The sequence below is a fragment of the Scyliorhinus canicula genome, chromosome 13, assembly GCF_902713615.1.
Source record: "Scyliorhinus canicula chromosome 13, sScyCan1.1, whole genome shotgun sequence".
Classification (NCBI taxonomy): domain Eukaryota; kingdom Metazoa; phylum Chordata; class Chondrichthyes; order Carcharhiniformes; family Scyliorhinidae; genus Scyliorhinus; species Scyliorhinus canicula.
In genome coordinates, this window is record NC_052158.1 from 27,955,458 (window position 1) to 27,972,232 (window position 16,775).

Consider the following 16,775-nt stretch of genomic DNA (forward strand, 5'->3'; position numbering starts at 1 on the left):
TTGGAGCGCAGTGGTAATGTCCATGCCTCTAAACCAGATGTTCTAGTTTCAAGTCTTACTCCACAACCTACTGGGTTAGGATTTGATTTACTGTCATGTGCCCTGAGGTACAGTGAAAAGTATTGTTCGGCATACATTCCAGACAGATCGTTTCCTACATGGCGAAAACACGGCATCAGGGAAGCAGGCAAGTTGTTGTCAACCTGACTAGGTCATGCATTTGACTTTTCACTCACCTGATAGCTCACTTTTAGTGTAGAAATATGGCATCCATGACTCCGAGGGACTGTCTCAGAAGAATAAAGTCCTTCTGATGTGTTTATGATAGGCAGTAAGAGCAGAAGAGTCTCCTGGTCAGCCAGAAACTGCAAAAGGCAATGGCAAATAACTGCAGTACCTTTAAATCGTAGAATTACTGCAGTGCAGAAGGAGGCCATTTGGCCCAACAAATGAGCTCTGACCCTCTGAAAGAGCACCCTACCTAGGCTTTTGAAATAGGGTTGGGAACTATGATTAAATATATTCCTGCAGGTACCATCCCATGAAGTTGTCCCATCCTCTAAGCATTAGTTGACCAACACTACATCCTCTTGATGTGCTAACTCCCTACTTGGGAAGCAAAAGGGCTCATTGTCCAATTGGATGGTGCTTCACTGCCAGACAAGAATGCATTTTCTCATTTTCAATATGTTTCTATCGTGTAAAGAGACATGTTCAAAGAAAATGACAAAAGAAACCCATCTTTTTCAGTCCTAAAGATATCTGTCCAGGATTGCACACACTTTGTTCTGGAGATCGATCAATGACTGGAGACTCCAAGCCAACCCAGAAGGAAATTTGATCGTGATCAAAAGTTTGGTCAAACAGAGAGATTTTCAGAAGCGTCTCAAAGATGGAGCAAAAGGTAGAGAGAGGCAAAATGGTTTATGGAGCAAATTGCACAGGATCTAGGCAGCAGAAGATAGGTCCACCAAAGATGTAGTGGGGTGCTGAAAATCAAGGACGGGCAAGAGGCCGAAATTGGAATAGCGCAGAGATCTCGAGGGTGGTCGGGTTAGTGGAGGCTATAGGGATGGGCATGATCAAGGTCCTGGAAGGATTTGAATACAAGGATGAGAATTGTACAATTGAGGCATTGTCAAGACAGAACCAATGTTACATGGGTGAAGAGGATTACGGACCAGAAACCCACCTTGAGAGGGCATCAAAGTTATGAATATTCTGGTTTAGCCTGGGACAGTGGCCAGGGAGAGGGACAGTAATGGTGGCAAGGGCATGCAGTTTGCATCGGAGGTCAAGGTCTTGGTCTTTCCAATATTTAGGCAGAGGAAATTGAAGTTGTCCAAAACATTTTGGCAACTAACAGTCAGGCAATACAGTCTCCAGGATTTAATGCTTCATCTCCTGGACACCGAGAAGTCAAGGAAAAGTACCATAGATGCACTCAAAATATTGGGTGCTTTTTTAAAAAAATTATTTCCTTTAATTTATACGGTTTAAGAATGTTAAAGATGAAGCAAAACTGCACTTTGACATTCGAGAATCATCTAGTTGGATGACAAAAGAGTAAGTTCATTTTACAATGAACATGGAAATGAATTGCCAGGTGACCAGTGGTGGGAGATTAGGTGATGAATATTTTGCAACACGAGGTCGGACCCTTTACAAGATAGATGCGCCATCCAAAAACAGTAACATGCTTTCCTTCTTTTTAAGCACAGGTCAGGTCAGGCAACTTCTGTAGTCTTGAAAAGTAAAATGGAGTTAACATTTCAGGTCTGTAACCTTTCATCAGAAGAAGATCACCGAATGGAGAGTTACAGCTGGATATCATCAGTGTACCTTTGAAAACTGAATGCATGACCATAGTATCTGGGCAATGAAAGCTCATTAACCGTTTCTGTCTTTACTTCAGATTTACAGCAACCGCAGTATTTTGGGTTTTTTTGGTTTCTTCATGGATGCCAGCTACAGTGAAATTGCAATGAATCAAGTTCTGATGACAAACAATTTTGCCATGTCAAAGTTGTCAACTGTTCCCACTGGCAGAATTGCAAATCCCGTGGAACAATGCCCATAAATCAAAATCCAGCACTGGTAACTCCTGTTTAGCTAAACTTGTCTATGCTTGTCGTATGTCGGCACCGACCAATCAGAGTGGAGTTAGGTCACACAGGATACACAAAATCACATAGCCCCAGAGAAGACCCTGTCCAATGTTCGCAACGGGCAAGGTACAGACTGTACCCAATCAGCCTGTGCTTGCAAAACACAAAACACGGTATCCAACATTCGATGTGACTCTGTCATTGGACAACATTTGCTAAATAATCCTCAGTATGCTAAGAATTACACAGGCCAGCAATTTAAGATTCTTAGTCAGGCTTGCAGTGTGGCACATTTGTGTGTACTGGAAGCTACATATATTAGTGCAATCTTTGCAGAGATAAAAACATGTACCCGTTGAGCCTGCCTCAGCTAAACAAAATAAGTGACAGCCATTCACTAGTTCATTCTTCAGGACAATGCCTTGACCACTCACAGGCGAGCTGCCTGCTTTAAATTTCAAACAATTTGAAATTATCTGTCAGCTGCCATCAACTGGTGCATTCTCCATGGTAACACCTCTGCAATCAGAGTCCACTTGCCAACCAATCAGCACTCTCTTCTCGTTTATATATATATATATATATATATATATATGCGTCGATTTCCCTTACATTGTATTCTTGTCACTGTCCTCACAAGTGCAAGATGTACAGAATGATCTGTTTGAGCTGCATGAAGAACAATGCTTTTCACTGTAGCTTGGTATACGTGACAATAAACCAATCCAATCCAAATTAAAAGCTTTGCCAAAAAATTTTTTTCCAGAAATACTCAAGGCAGCACAAGCCTTTTGCAAAGTCAGGATATTGTAAGGCGTGATCAAATTTAATAGACTTTTTCACAGTTCTGCTGTCCTTTCATTTAGCAATTGAAGCTGTTGTTTTTGACGTAGACCGGGTTACATTGAGATGTATTCACGTGGGAAAGGAGCCTCCTCAGGGCTGTTACGAGGCTCCTGTTCGCACAAATTTAGAGAATCCCCAGGGATTTGATTCATCAAGATTTTTTCTTTAATTCAGCATCTGGGACTATACATCAAAACATTTTTAAGTAAGAAGAAAAAAGATATATTAATTTTAACCTCAGGCTGATTTCTTGTGTAAAATACGCAAAGGGGTCTTCCAAAAGATTTAAAGTATTCCACAGCGGTGTAACGTTTGAAAGGAGTAAACACACCCAGAACCAGGCTTTTGGAAAGATGTGAACCCTGATCAGAGGGTTAGATAGGGTGGACAGCGAGAGCCTTCTCCCGCGGATGGGGGTGGCTAGCACGAGGGGACATAGCCTTAAATTGAGGGGTAATAGATATAGGACAGAGGTCAGAGGTGGGTTTTTTACGCAAAGAGTGGTGAGGCCGTGGAATGCCCTACCTGCAACAGTAGTGAACTCGCCAACATTGAGGGCATTTAAAAGTTTATTGGATAAGCATATGGATGATAAGGGCATAGTGTAGGTTAGATGGCCTTTAGTTTTTTTTTCCATGTCGGTGCAACATCGAGGGCCGAAAGGCCTATACTGCGCTGTATCGTTCTATGTTCTATGTTCTATTGGAGAGTGCAGAAGTGGTTTTGCAAGAATGGATCAGGGGGGCACGGTAGCACAGTGTTTAGCACTGATACTTCACAGCTCCAGGGTCCCAGGTTCGATTCCCGGCTTGGGTCACTGTCTGTGTGGAGTCTGCACGTTCTCCCCGTGTCTGCGTGGGTTTCCTCCGGGTGCTCCGGTTTCCTCCCACAGTCCAAAGATGTGCAGGTTAGGTGGATTGGCCTTGATAAATTGCTCTCAGTGTCTAAAAAGGCGAGTGGGGTCACTGGGTTACAGGATATGGTGAGGTGTAGGCTTAAGTAGAGTGTTCTTTCAAAGGGTCGGTGCAGACGCAATGGGCTGAATGGCCTCCTTCTGCACTGTAAATTCTATGATTCAAGGGATGATACCAAGATCGCGCCGGAGCGAGGCAACTCCCTGCGAGCTCTCCCTAACAGATCCACGTTCTACTTAACTTATACTCGTTCTCATCTTTTCAAATTTAATTCTAAGACTAACATTATTACTAACCTCTCTCTTTTATCTTTTCTTGCAGGCTTGAACATCCTCCGAGGCCCGTGGAGATCTTTTGACTCGATCCGACCTCCACGACCTGGAAGTGGATGGGCCCAAACCGGAGGTGAAGCCCCGACCTCGATTTGGAGCCGACCCGGATCTCGGAGATCCCAACCCGGCCTAACACCAGCCCGCTGAATGTCCAGCCCAGTCCCTGGAACTCCTGACCCGACTTCCAACAACGAGACCCGGCCCAACCCGACCCCGAGAGACCCACCCAACGACCTGACCCGAAGTGGCCCACCCAGCAACCCGACCTACCTGGAGGTGGAAGAAAAATCCACGTGGAGGCCCAAGCGGCAACTTAAAGACCCGATCCCAGGACATAGGAAAGAATATAGAACATACAGTGCAGAAGGAGGCCATGCGGCCCATCGAGTCTGCACCGACCCACTTAAGCCCTCACGTCCACCCTATCCCTGTAACCCAATAACTCCTCCTAACCTTTTTGGTCTCTAAGGGCAATTTATCATGGCCAATCCACCTAACCTGTACATCTTTGGACTGTGGGAGGAAACCAGAGCACCCGGAGGAAGCCCACGCAGACACTGGGAGAACGTGCAGTCTCCGCACAGACAGTGACCCAGTGGGGAATCGAACCTGGGACCCTGGCGCTGTGAAGCCACAGTGCTGTCCACTAGTGCTACCATGCTGCCCAGGATCGCCCAGGGAGGGATCAGACCATGGGACTCAGCCCAACCTGCCTCAGGAAGCCCCTGCCCATGACCCAGGACCCCCAAAATGGTGGAGACCGCGCGCGAGGACCCGAACGCGCTGCAAGATATTCCCATGCCCATGTTTGCCGGGATCCATCCAGATCGCAAACATGCCCCCTAGCAACCCCTCTACCTCAACCAGCGCCTGGACCCCGCCAGACGCAACCACCTACCTTCCACAAGAGCTGACGTCTGCCATCGGATCCTGGCACCATCCAGCCGCAGCCGCCGTCCGAGGAAGCGAGGGAAATGCGGCGCTCTGTAGGTTAGACTGAAGCAACACGGTTTCAAGACACCTATCCCCAGCATACTCCTGGCAAATGTCCAGGCGATCGAAAATAAGCTGGATGAACTTGACGCTAAACCTACCTCTCAGAGGGAAGTAAGAGACTGCTGTGTGCTCTGATTTACAGAGACATGGCTCAACCCCGCCTCACCGGACTGTGCCATTCAACCTGATGGCTTTGCAATTCACCAGGCGGATCGCACTGCGTCATCACGCAAAGCAAAGGGTGGAGGGGTTTGCCTCCTCATCAACTCCCCCTGGTGCTTGGATGTGGTGACCCTGGCGACCTACTGCTCCCCGGACCTGGAATACCTGACCATGAAGTGCCGCCCATACTATTTTCCACGTGAGTTCACTTTCGCCATTATCACAGCAGTCTACATCCCACCCCAGGCAGAAGTGAGGAAGGCGTTGGATGAACTGTATACAGTTATAAACAACTACGAAACAGAACACCCGGAGGCCTTGTTCAATGTGGCTGGAGACTTCAACAGGGCCAACCTCAAGAATGTACTGCCAAAATTCCACCAGCACATCTCCTGCCCTACCAGGGGCGACAACACTCTTGACCACTGCTACTCAAAAATAAAGGGCGCCTACCGTTCCATCGCCCGACCGCACTTTGGGAAATCAGACCATAAGACGGTGTTCCTTCTCCCAACATACAAGCAGAAACTCAGAGAATCCAGCTAAGAAGGTCGTGCAGTGCTGGTCCGAGGAAACAGAAGAGCTCTTATGTGACTGCTTAGAGACAGTGGACTGGTCCATATTTAAGAACTCAGCTTCCAACTTAAATGAGTATGCCACCACCGTCACAGACTTCATCAGCAAATGTGTGGATGACTGCGTGCCAAAGAAAGCAGTACATACGTTCCCCAACCGGAAACCATGGCTCAATCGCGAGATTGACTCCCTACTGAAGGACAGATCTGAGGCCTTCAAGTCAGACGACCCAGACTTATACAAGAAATCCAGGTAAGGCCTCCACAAAGCCATCCGAGATGCCAAGAGAGAATGTCAGACCAAGCTAGAGTCACAGACAGACTCTCGGCGGTTGTGACAAGGATTAAACAACATAACGGGCTACAAAGCTGAGCGTTATCTCCAGCAGCAGCACACCCCTCTCCAATGAACTCAATGAGTTCTATGCTTGGTTCGAGCAGGTAACTAACAATCCGCTGTCGAGTGCCCCAGCAGCCCATAATTCACCCATACCCACCATCACAGCTTCCGAAGTCAGATCGGCCTTCCTGAAAGTGATCCCTCATAAGGTGATGGGCCCGGTCGGGATCCCTGGTCGTGCACTCAGAGCCTGCGCGGACCAGCTGGCAGAGGTGTTCGCGGATATCATGAACCTGTCCCTACTCCACTCCGAGGTCCCCACCTGCTTCAAGAAGACCACCATTATACCGGTGCCAAAGAAGAACCAGGCAACATGCCTCAATGACTACCGTCTGGTGGCCCTGACTTCAGTCGTAATGAAGTGCTTCGAGAGGTTGATCATGAAGCGCATCACCTCCATACTGGGCAGCACGGTAGCATTGTGGATAGCACAATCGCTTCACAGCTCCAGGGTCCCAGGTTTGATTCTGGCTTGGGCCACTGTCTGTGCGGAGTCTGCACATCCTCCCCGTGTGCGCGTGGGTTTCCTCCGGGTGTTCCGGTTTCCTCCCACAGTCCAAAGATGTGCAGGTTAGGTGGATTGGCCATGATAAATTGCCCTTAGTGTTGGGTGGGGTTACTGGGTTATGAGGATAGGGTGGAGGTGTTGACCTTGGGTAGGGTGCTCTTTCCAAGAGCCAGTGCAGACTCGATGGGCCAAATGGCCTCCTTCTGTACTGTAAATTCTATGATACTCCCTGAATGCTTTGATCCACTGCAATTCGCATACCGTTGCAACCGGTCCACAGCAGACGCCATTTCCCTGGCCCTACACTCATCCCTAGAGCAGCTCGACAACAAGGACTCCTACATCAGACTCCTATTTATTGACTACAGCTCCGCCGTCAACACCATAATTCCAGCCAGGCTCATATCAAAGCTCCAAAACCTAGGACTTGGCTTCCCACTGCAACTGGATCCTTGATTTTCTGACCAACAGACCAATCAGTAAGAATGAACAACACCTCCTCCACAATAGTCCTCTAAACCGGGGCCCTGCAAGGCTGCGTACTTAGCCCCCAACTCTAATACCTGTACACACATGACTGTGTGGCAAAATTTGGTTCCAACTCCATCTACAAGTTTGTTGACGATACAACCATAGTGGGTCGGATCTCGAATAAGGACAAGTCAGAATACAGGAGGGAGTGGAACATCGACAACAATCTCTCCCTCAATGCCAGCAAACCTAAAGAGTTGGTCATTGACTTCAGGAAGCAAAGTACTGTACACACCCCTGTCAGCATCAACGGGGCCGAGGTGGAGATGGTTAGCAGTTTCAAATTCCTAGGGGTGCACATCTCCAAAAATCTGTCCTGGTCCACCCACGTCGACACTACCACCAAGCACAACAGCGCCTATACTTGCTCAAGAAACTAAAGAAATTTGGCATGTCTACATTAACTCTTACCAACTTTTACAGATGCACCATAGAAAGCATCCTATCTGGCTGCATCAGCCTAGTATGGCAACTGCTCGGCCCACGACCGCAAGAGAGTCGTGAACACCACCCAGTCCATCACACGAACCTGCCTCCCATCCATTGACTCCATCTACACCTCCCGCTGCCTGGGGAAAGCGGGCAGTATAATCAAAGACCCTTCCCACCCAGCTGAGTCACTCTTCCAACTTCTTCCATCGGGCAGGAGATACAGAAGTCTGAGAACAAGCACGAACAGACTCAAAAACAGCTTCTTCTCCGCTGTTACCAGACTCCTATATTATCCTCTTATGGACTGGCCTCTACACCCCTGTATGCTTCATCCGATGCTGGTGCTTATGTAGTTACAGTGTATACCTTGCGTTGCTCTATTATGTATTTTCTTTTATTCCCTTTTCTTCCCATGTACTTAATGATCTGTTGAGCTGCTGGCAGAAAAATACTTTTCACTGTACCTCGGTACACGTGACAATAAACAAATCAAATGAGAAACTTCAGTAATAAGGGTGGATCAGTGAGGTTGGGACCGTGATCCTTGGAGAGAAGGCAGCTCAGAGGAGACTTGAGAGAGGTGTTAAAAATTCACGAGGAGGCTCGACAAAGATGAGGAGAAACCATTCCCACTTGCCAAAGGCTCGAGAACGAGAGGGCATAGATTTTAAGGGATTTGCCAAAGAAACAAAATGCAATGTGAGAAAAAAGGGGTGGGGGTCCTTCGCACTGGAACTTAGGTCCCTTTCCTCCCCCATGATGGCGAGCGATGGTGGCTGGAGCGCCTCACCCAAGATGGCGGGCCGGCGGCGAGGTTGCGCCTCACCCAAGATGGCGGGCCGGCGGCGAAGTTGCGCCTCACCCAAGATGGCGGACCGTGCTAGACGCTGGATCTCCGCCGACCTTCTTTGGCGGAAGCGTCGCCTGGGCGACTTGCTGTCTGAGCGGCTGTCTGCAATTGTAATTAACGCCGAGGGTGGGAAAGGGGGAGGAGGGGGTGCGGAATGGAAAATGTTATTTGAAAAGAGCAGGAATCTTTAGTCCTTTCCCACATGTCCGGGGTGAAGCAGCAGCATTTCACTGTGGGAGGCGGTGCTGCTGGCTTTGGGAACCACCCTGAGTTCTGGAGAAGAAAGAGGGCCAGGGTCCCCTCTCCCTTCATGTCAATCATTGTTTGATATATTTTTTAAATACACCCTGCTCTCAGGATCTTTTTGTTTATTCTCACATTATTTTTAATCCATCAACAGTTATTCTGCAACATTTATTTTTGTGTATCTTTTACTTGTTTTTAAAATCCTTTTTAAAAAAAAATTGTTTGAGTGTTTGCTGCTGCTGACCCCCCCCCCCCCCCCCCCCCATCGAGGTTTCCTCACCATGGAGTTCCCTTTTGATATTAACTCCCTTTTCCCCGAGAGAATCTCAGTCCTGGATCACCATCTCCAGCCTGGTCGCAGGACTCATACCAGCAAGTAAGTGGTGCTCATTCTGCAGAATCTTGTTCTGGTTCATGTCCGTGCCCCTCCCCCAATCCCCATCACAACCTCCTCTCCCCATCATGATACCCCCTCGCTCGCGTTTTCTCCATCAAAACCTCAATCGTGTCCCGTCTCTCAGTTGCTCGCTCGTTCTCAATCATGAATCCCAGTTGCTTGCCCTCTCAATTGTAACCCCCAATCTCTTGCACTCAATTGTGAATACCCAATTGCTTATGGTCACTCTTGGCCGTGACCCCCCAACCGTCGGTTCTCTCTCTCGGTCGCGACCCCCAACAGTCGGTTCTCTCTCTCGGTCGCGACCCCCAACCGTCGGTTCTCTCTCTCGGTCGCGACCCCCAACCGTCGGTTCTCTCTCTCGGTCGCGACCCCCAACAGTCGGTTCTCTCTCTCGGTCGCGACCCCCAACCATCGGTTCTCTCTCTCGGTCGCGACCCCCAACCGTCGGTTCTCTCTCTCGGTCGCGACCCCCAACCGTCGGTTCTCTCTCGGTCGCGACCCCCAACAGTCGGTTCTCTCTCTCGGTCGCGACCCACAACCGTCGGTTCTCTCTCTCGGTCGCGACCTCCAACCGTCGGTTCTCTCTCTCAGTCGCGACCCCCAACAGTCGGTTCTCTCTCTCAGTCGCGACCCCCAACCGTCGGTTCTCTCTCTCGGTCGCGACCCCCAACAGTCGGTTCTCTCTCTCGGCCGTGACCCCCCAACCGTCGGTTCTCTCTCTCGGCCGTGACCCCCCAACCGTCGGTTCTCTCTCTCGGTCGCGACCCCCAACCGTCGGTTCTCTCTCTCGGTCGCGACCCCCAACCGTCGGTTCTCTCTCTCGGTCGCGACCCCCAACCGTCGGTTCTCTCTCTCGGTCGCGACCCCCAACCGTCGGTTCTCTCTCTCGGTCGCGACCCCCAACCGTCGGTTCTCTCTCTCGGTTGCGACCCCCAACCGTCGGTTCTCTCTCTCGGTCGCGACCCCCAACCGTCGGTTCTCTCTCTCGGTCGCGACCCCCAACCGTCGGTTCTCTCTCTCGGTCGCGACCCCCCAACAGTCGGTTCTCTCTCTCGGCCGTGACCCCCCAACCGTCGGTTCTCTCTCTCGGCCGTGACCCCCCAACCGTCGGTTCTCTCTCTCGGCCGTGACCCCCCAACCGTCGGTTCTCTCTCTCGGCCGTGACCCCCCAACCGTCGGTTCTCTCTCTCGGTCGCGACCCCCAACCGTCGGTTCTCTCTCTCGGTCGCGACCCCCAACCGTCGGTTCTCTCTCTCGGTCGCGACCCCCAACCGTCGGTTCTCTCTCTCGGTCGCGACCCCCAACCGTCGGTTCTCTCTCTCGGTCGCGACCCCCAACCGTCGGTTCTCTCTCTCGGTCGCGACCCCCAACCGTCGGTTCTCTCTCTCGGTCGCGACCCCCAACCGTCGGTTCTCTCTCTCGGTCGCGACCCCCAACCGTCGGTTCTCTCTCTCGGTCGCGACCCCCAACCGTCGGTTCTCTCTCTCGGTCGCGACCACCAACAGTCGGTTCTCTCTCTCGGCCGTGACCCCCCAACCGTCGGTTCTCTCTCTCGGCCGTGACCCCCCAACCGTCGGTTCTCTCTCTCGGCCGTGACCCCCCAACCGTCGGTTCTCTCTCTCGGTCGCGACCCCCAACCGTCGGTTCTCTCTCGGTCGCGACCCCCAACAGTAGGTTCGCTCTCTCGGTCGCGACCTCCCCCCCCCCCCCCCCCCCCCCCCCCCACCCCCCCAACAGTCGGTTCTCTCTCTCGGTCGCGACCCCCCCCCCCCCCCTCCCCCAAACAGCCGGTTCTCTCTCCCGGTCGCGACCCCCCCCCCCCCCCCCCCCCAACAGTCGGTTCTCTCTCTCTCGGTCGCGACCCCCAACCGTTGGTTCTCTCTCTCTCACCCGCTCTGCCTGGCGATCCTGACCCTTAGCCACTCGCTCTGCCTGGCGATTGCGACTCACTCGCGATCGCGACCCCCCTTCGCTTGCCCGTTCACTCTCCTGATCGAGAGACTAAATGTGCGTGTGCTTTTTCTTTTACTTCCATGGTGAAACTTGTCGCTTTGGCCTTCACCTCACCGTCACCATTTTTGAAAACATCTTTTTCCATATGTGCTTTTGATGATCTGTCACCAGGTGTTATGCTGATGGCATATATCATGAGCCCAGCCCATTCCAGTTCTCCTGCTTTCCTCCCAGCCCAATGTACAACCAGTGCATCACAGCCCTAAGCAAACAAGGAAAGAAAAAGTTGCATTTATAGAGCACCTCCTTGCTCATCTACTCCTGGGCCCGGGTCAAAGTGGGCTTCAACGGATCGAGGCAGCGGATGATTGAGCGCATGTCATCCAGCCTGATTGTCCTTCCCTTTCCCATGGCTAAGTTTGGGTCTGGGTGTGCCTCGAGAGGCTTGAGGCTTCCAGCCGGGGGGGCTGGAGTGCTGCATCAGCATCCAAAACAATATTTAAATTTAATTAGATAAGCTTCCTGTACATTTTTGTCCTATTGAAGAGGCATGATAGTCAGGATGTTGTCGGGGCCAATGAGCATTCAGCAAAGGATAGTCTGCACAGCTGCTCCTTGCTATGATGAGAAGTGAATCAAGTTGTTTTAAGACCGGGACCTGCCGTGTCGGAGTGGCAGTACTGGGTGGAACGGATGCCACGTTCTCCGAGGGACAGGTTTACGGTGAGGGGTAGGAAGGGCAATGCTGGGGAGGGGGGGTTGTGCGCCACACTGTCAGGTAGTTCTAAAGGGATGTCACACTGTGCAAAATGTAGTACTGAGCAGTGGTGGCTGCAGTATCGGAGTGGTGGTATGGAGTGGGTGGGTGGGGTTCAGCTGTACTCAGAGCGACAGTACTTGCAGTGTAGGGGGCTGCACTATTGGAGGGGCAGTACGGGGCAGCATTGCCCTATTGGAGGGGCGGTACTGAGGGGCAGCCTGGCTCTATTGGAGGGGAGTTACTGAGCGGCAGTGATGCAGTATTGGAGGGGCGGTACTGAGGAGCAGCGATGCACTATTGCAGGGGCGGTGCTGAGGGGCAGCGATGCACTATTGGAGGGGCGGTGCTGAGGGGCAGCGATGCACTATTGGAGGGGCGGTGCTGAGGGGCAGCGATGCACTTTTGGAGGGGTGGTGCTGAGGGGCAGCGATGCACTATTGGAGGGGAGTTACTGAGGGGCAATGTTGCACTCTTGGAGAGACACATAAATCTGAGGCCATGTCTGCCCGGTAACATGGCAACATGGTAGCTCAATGGCTAGCCAGGGACAGGGCTTCAGTTCCAGCCTCTGGTGACTGTGTGGAATTTTCACGCTGTCTGTGTGGGTTTCCTCCCGCAGACCAAAGATGTGCAGGTGAGGTGGATTGGCCATGCTAAATTTGCCCTTAGTGTCCAACAGGTTAGGTTGTGTTGCGGGTGGGCAGCATGGTGGCACCGTGGTGCCTCACTCGTGGCGCCGAGGTCCCAGGTTCGATCCTGGCTCTGGGTCACTGTCTGTATGGAGTTTGCACATTCTCCCCGTGTTTACGTGGGTTTCGCCTCCACAACCCAAAGATGTGCAGGGTAGATGGATTGGCCATGCTAAATTGTCCCTTAATTGGACACTAAATTTTTTTTTTTAAAAGGTTGCGGGGATAGGGTGGGGGTGTGGGCCTGGGTAGGCTGCTCTTTCAGAGGATCGGCGCAGACTCGACTGGCTGAATGGCCTGCTCGGGATTCTATTCTATGATTCTGTTTTGATGAAGAGCAGGAGGAGAGTACTTCCCGGTGTCCACGACAATATTTATTCCTCAGCCCTCCTCAAAAACAGCGGCCTGATTCTTAGCTCATTGCTATTTGTGGGAGTTTTCTGAGCAGTGATGACATTTCAATGGTACTTCATTTGCTGGAAAGCTGTTTTTGGAATGTCCTGCCATAGCGAAAGGCACTGTAGAAATGCAAGAACTTTCTATTTCTCTATGTGCTGCTCACGTGAGCAGTTTGAAATGTTCTGGATGGGTGCCTGCCCTGGACTGACTGCACAAATCACCCCCACCACTGGGCTGACAAGTACGGTTTGAATTGTTGCTGTTGTGCGATCTGCCAAAAAGCTAAAACCAGCCTGAGCAACGCAAATGCGAGCACAGAGCCTCGATTGTTGCTGCTTCCATGACTTACACAACAGCTGCTCCTATTTTACACGGATGTGATTCCTTGGTTTAATAAAGAAGCCTTGACACAGCTTTTCCATCAGTATTTTTTTCAAGGTTTCTGATTAAAATCTTACAATTAACGTCCCCTTGTTTCCTACCCACTGCAAACTCTAGACCCCCTGCCCCCCACCATTTCTCTGCTACTGACTGTATCTTGATTGACATTAACCCCTTGGTTTCTGTGGCCATCAGCACCCGGTTCCCCTGGGTTTCTGTGGCTATGACTCATCTTTCATTCTCGCACCACAGTATAAATATTTCCCGCTTTGTCTGTTAGCTTTGACAAAGAGTCATCAGACTCAAAACATTAGCTCTTTTCTCTCCCTACAGATGCTGCCAGACTTGCTGAGATTTTCCAGCATTTTCTCTTTCGTTGACATTAATCCAGTTGCCTCATACTGTCACTCAGTAATGCGTTTGCCCCCACCCCAGCTCAGCCCCCAACCAAACAACATTGTGTCACTGACTCTGTTTATATTGATAATACAATTCTCATGTTGTCGCTCAGTAATGCCTATTCCCCTCCCCTTGAGTGCCATTGTTACTGACTATATTTGTACAGATGTTAGTCCAGCTCTCTCACACTGTCACTCAGTAATCCCTCCTCCCTAACACTCTGTTACTGACTTATCTGTACAAATATTGTTCATGAAAGCCCTGCCTTCTCAACCTTGCCCATCGCCTGAGGTGTGGTCGTCCTCTGGTTATTTCACCACCAATTGGCTCTCCCCACACAAAGGGAAAAGCAACCTATGGTCATCTGGGACTATGGCGACTTTACCTTTTACAGATGTTAATTCAGCTCTCTCACACTGTCACTCAGGAATCCCTGCTCCCTAACATCCTGTGTTGCTGACGATATATGTACAGATGTTAATCCAGCTCCCTCTTGCTGTCACTCAGTGACTCGATTGGTAGTATAGTCTGTATGGTATGCATTAGTCATTTTCTTTGTTGAGCCAGATGTTGGAAGATTCTGCACATAGCCTTTCCCTGAATGATGCTAGAGCATGTTAACTGGTCAGCTAACAAGGTCAAAGATGATCTTGGCTTCATACATGATAATTTACAAACACTTTTTTTACCCATTTTATCTCGTGGGGGGGGGGGGGGTGTGAGGACATGGGGATGTGTGGCGAGGTGTGAAGGTGTGCGTGGGGTTGCTTTGAAGGCTAACATATTGGCCTTGATAGAAAGAAAACGGAGTATGTGTAAATGGTTCTTTGATTGGCAAGGCGTGATGAGTGGAGGGCCTCAACTTTTTACAATTTGCATCAGTGACTCCGATGAAAGGAGTAAAGGCCTGGTAGCTAAATTTGCAGAGGATACAAAGATAGTTAGCAAAGTAAAGTCGCCGTAGTCCCAGATGACCATTGCTGGTGTGGTTCAGAAGGCTAGGTCTTCATGAAAAGCCCCAGGGAATTGAACCCACGCTGTTGGCCTTGCACTGCATCAAAAACCAGCACTACAGCCAATTGAGCTAAACTATATAGTTAGGAAAGTATGTTGTGAAGAAGTCATCAGGAGTTTGTAGACGGATATAGATAGATGGGCTGAGTGATGGACAAAAGTCTGGCAGGTGGAGTATAATGTGGGAAAGTACGGAGTTGTTCACTTTGGCAGGAAGAATAAAAAAGCCGAGATGTATTTAAATGGAGAATGCCTGCCGAATGCTGAGGCGCAGAGGGATCTGGGTGTTCCAGCGTACGAGTCACAAAGTTAGTATGAAGGTTCAGCAAGTAATTATGAATGCTAATGGAATGCTATCCTTTAATATGAGAGGAATTGAACATAAAAGTAAGGATGTTATGTTTCAGATATACAGAGTAAGAAGTCTTACAACACCAGGTTAAAGTCCAACATGTTTGTTTCAAACACTAGCTTTCGGAACACTGCTCCTTCCTCGGGTGAATGAAGAGGTATGTTCCAGAAACATATAGACAAAGTCAAAGTCGCCAGACAGTGCTTAGAATATGAGCATTTGCAGGTAATTGAATCTTTACAGATCCAGAGATAGGGGTAACCCCAGGTTGAAGAGGTGTGAATTGTCTCAAGCCAGGACAGTTGGTAGGATTTTGTAAGACCAGGCCAGGTGGTGGGGGATGAATGTAATGCGACATGAATTCCAGGTTTGGGTTGAGGCCGTACTCGTGTGGGGAACTTGGCTATAAATTTCTGCTCGGCGATTCTGCGTTGTCGTGCGTCCTGAAGGCCACCTTGGAGAACGCTTACCTGGAGATCCAAGGCTGAATGCCCTTGACTGCTGAAGTGTTCCCCGACTGGAAGGGAACATTCCTGCCTGGTGATTGTCGCGCGATATCCGTTCATTCGTTGTTGCAGCGTCTGCATGGTCTCGCCAATGTACCATGCTTCGGGACATCCTTTCCTGCAGCGTATGAGGTTGGCCGAGTCGCACGAGTATGTACCGCGTACCTGGTGGGTGGTGTTCTTGCGTGTAATGGTGGTATCCATGTCGATGAGCTGGCACGTCTTGCAGAGATTGCCATGGCAGGGTTGTGTGGTGTCGTGGTCGCTGTTCTGAAGGCTGGGTAGTTTGCTGCAAACAATGGTTTGTTTGAGGTTGCACGGTTGTTTAAAGGCAAGTAATGGGGGTGTGGGGATGACCTTGGCAGGATGTTCATCTTCATCGATGATGTGTTGGAGGCTACGAAGAAGATGTCGTAGTTTCTCCGCTCCGGGAAAGTACTGGACGACGAAGGGTACTCTGTCGGTTGTGACCCGTGTTTGTCTTCTGAGGAGGTCGGTGCAGTTTTTTGCTGTGGCGCGTTGGAACTGTTGATCGATGAGTCGAGCACCATATCCCGTTCGTATGAGGGCATCTTTCAGCGTCTGTAGATGTCTGTTACACTCCTCCTCGTCTGAGCAGATCCTGTGTATACGGAGGGCTTGTCCATCGGGGATCGCTTCTTTAATATGTTTAGGGTGGAAGCTGGAGAAGTGGAGCATCGTGAGGTTATCCATGGGCTTGCGGTAAAGCGAAGTGCTGAGGTGACCATCCTTGATGGAGATGAGTGTGTCCAAGAGTGCAACAGAATTTGGAGAGTAGTCCATGGTGAGTCTGATGGTGGGATGGAACTTATTGATGTCATCGTGTAGTCGTTTCAGTGATTCTTAGCCGTGGATCCAAAGGAAAACAATGTAATCAATGTATCTGGTGTATAACGTCGGGTGAAGGTCCTGTGCGGTGAGGAGGTCCTGTTCAAACTTGTGCATGAAGATGTTGCCGTATTGAGGTGTGAATTTTGGCCCCATGGCTGTTCCGTGCGTCT

General features: G+C 50.2%; 1 protein-coding gene across 2 annotated transcripts in view; it reads left to right on the forward strand.

The window, feature by feature from the left end:
• Nucleotides 1-8,752: 8,752 nt before the first annotated feature.
• atat1 (alpha tubulin acetyltransferase 1) overlaps nucleotides 8,753-16,775 on the forward strand; it is a 62,145-nt gene continuing 54,122 nt past the window's right edge. For both annotated transcript variants that reach the window (XM_038815295.1, XM_038815296.1), the window contains exon 1: nucleotides 8,753-9,276. In XM_038815295.1, the coding sequence (XP_038671223.1) occupies nucleotides 9,182-9,276 (95 nt within the window). In that variant the 5' untranslated portion in view covers nucleotides 8,753-9,181. The remainder of the gene's footprint in view (nucleotides 9,277-16,775) is intronic.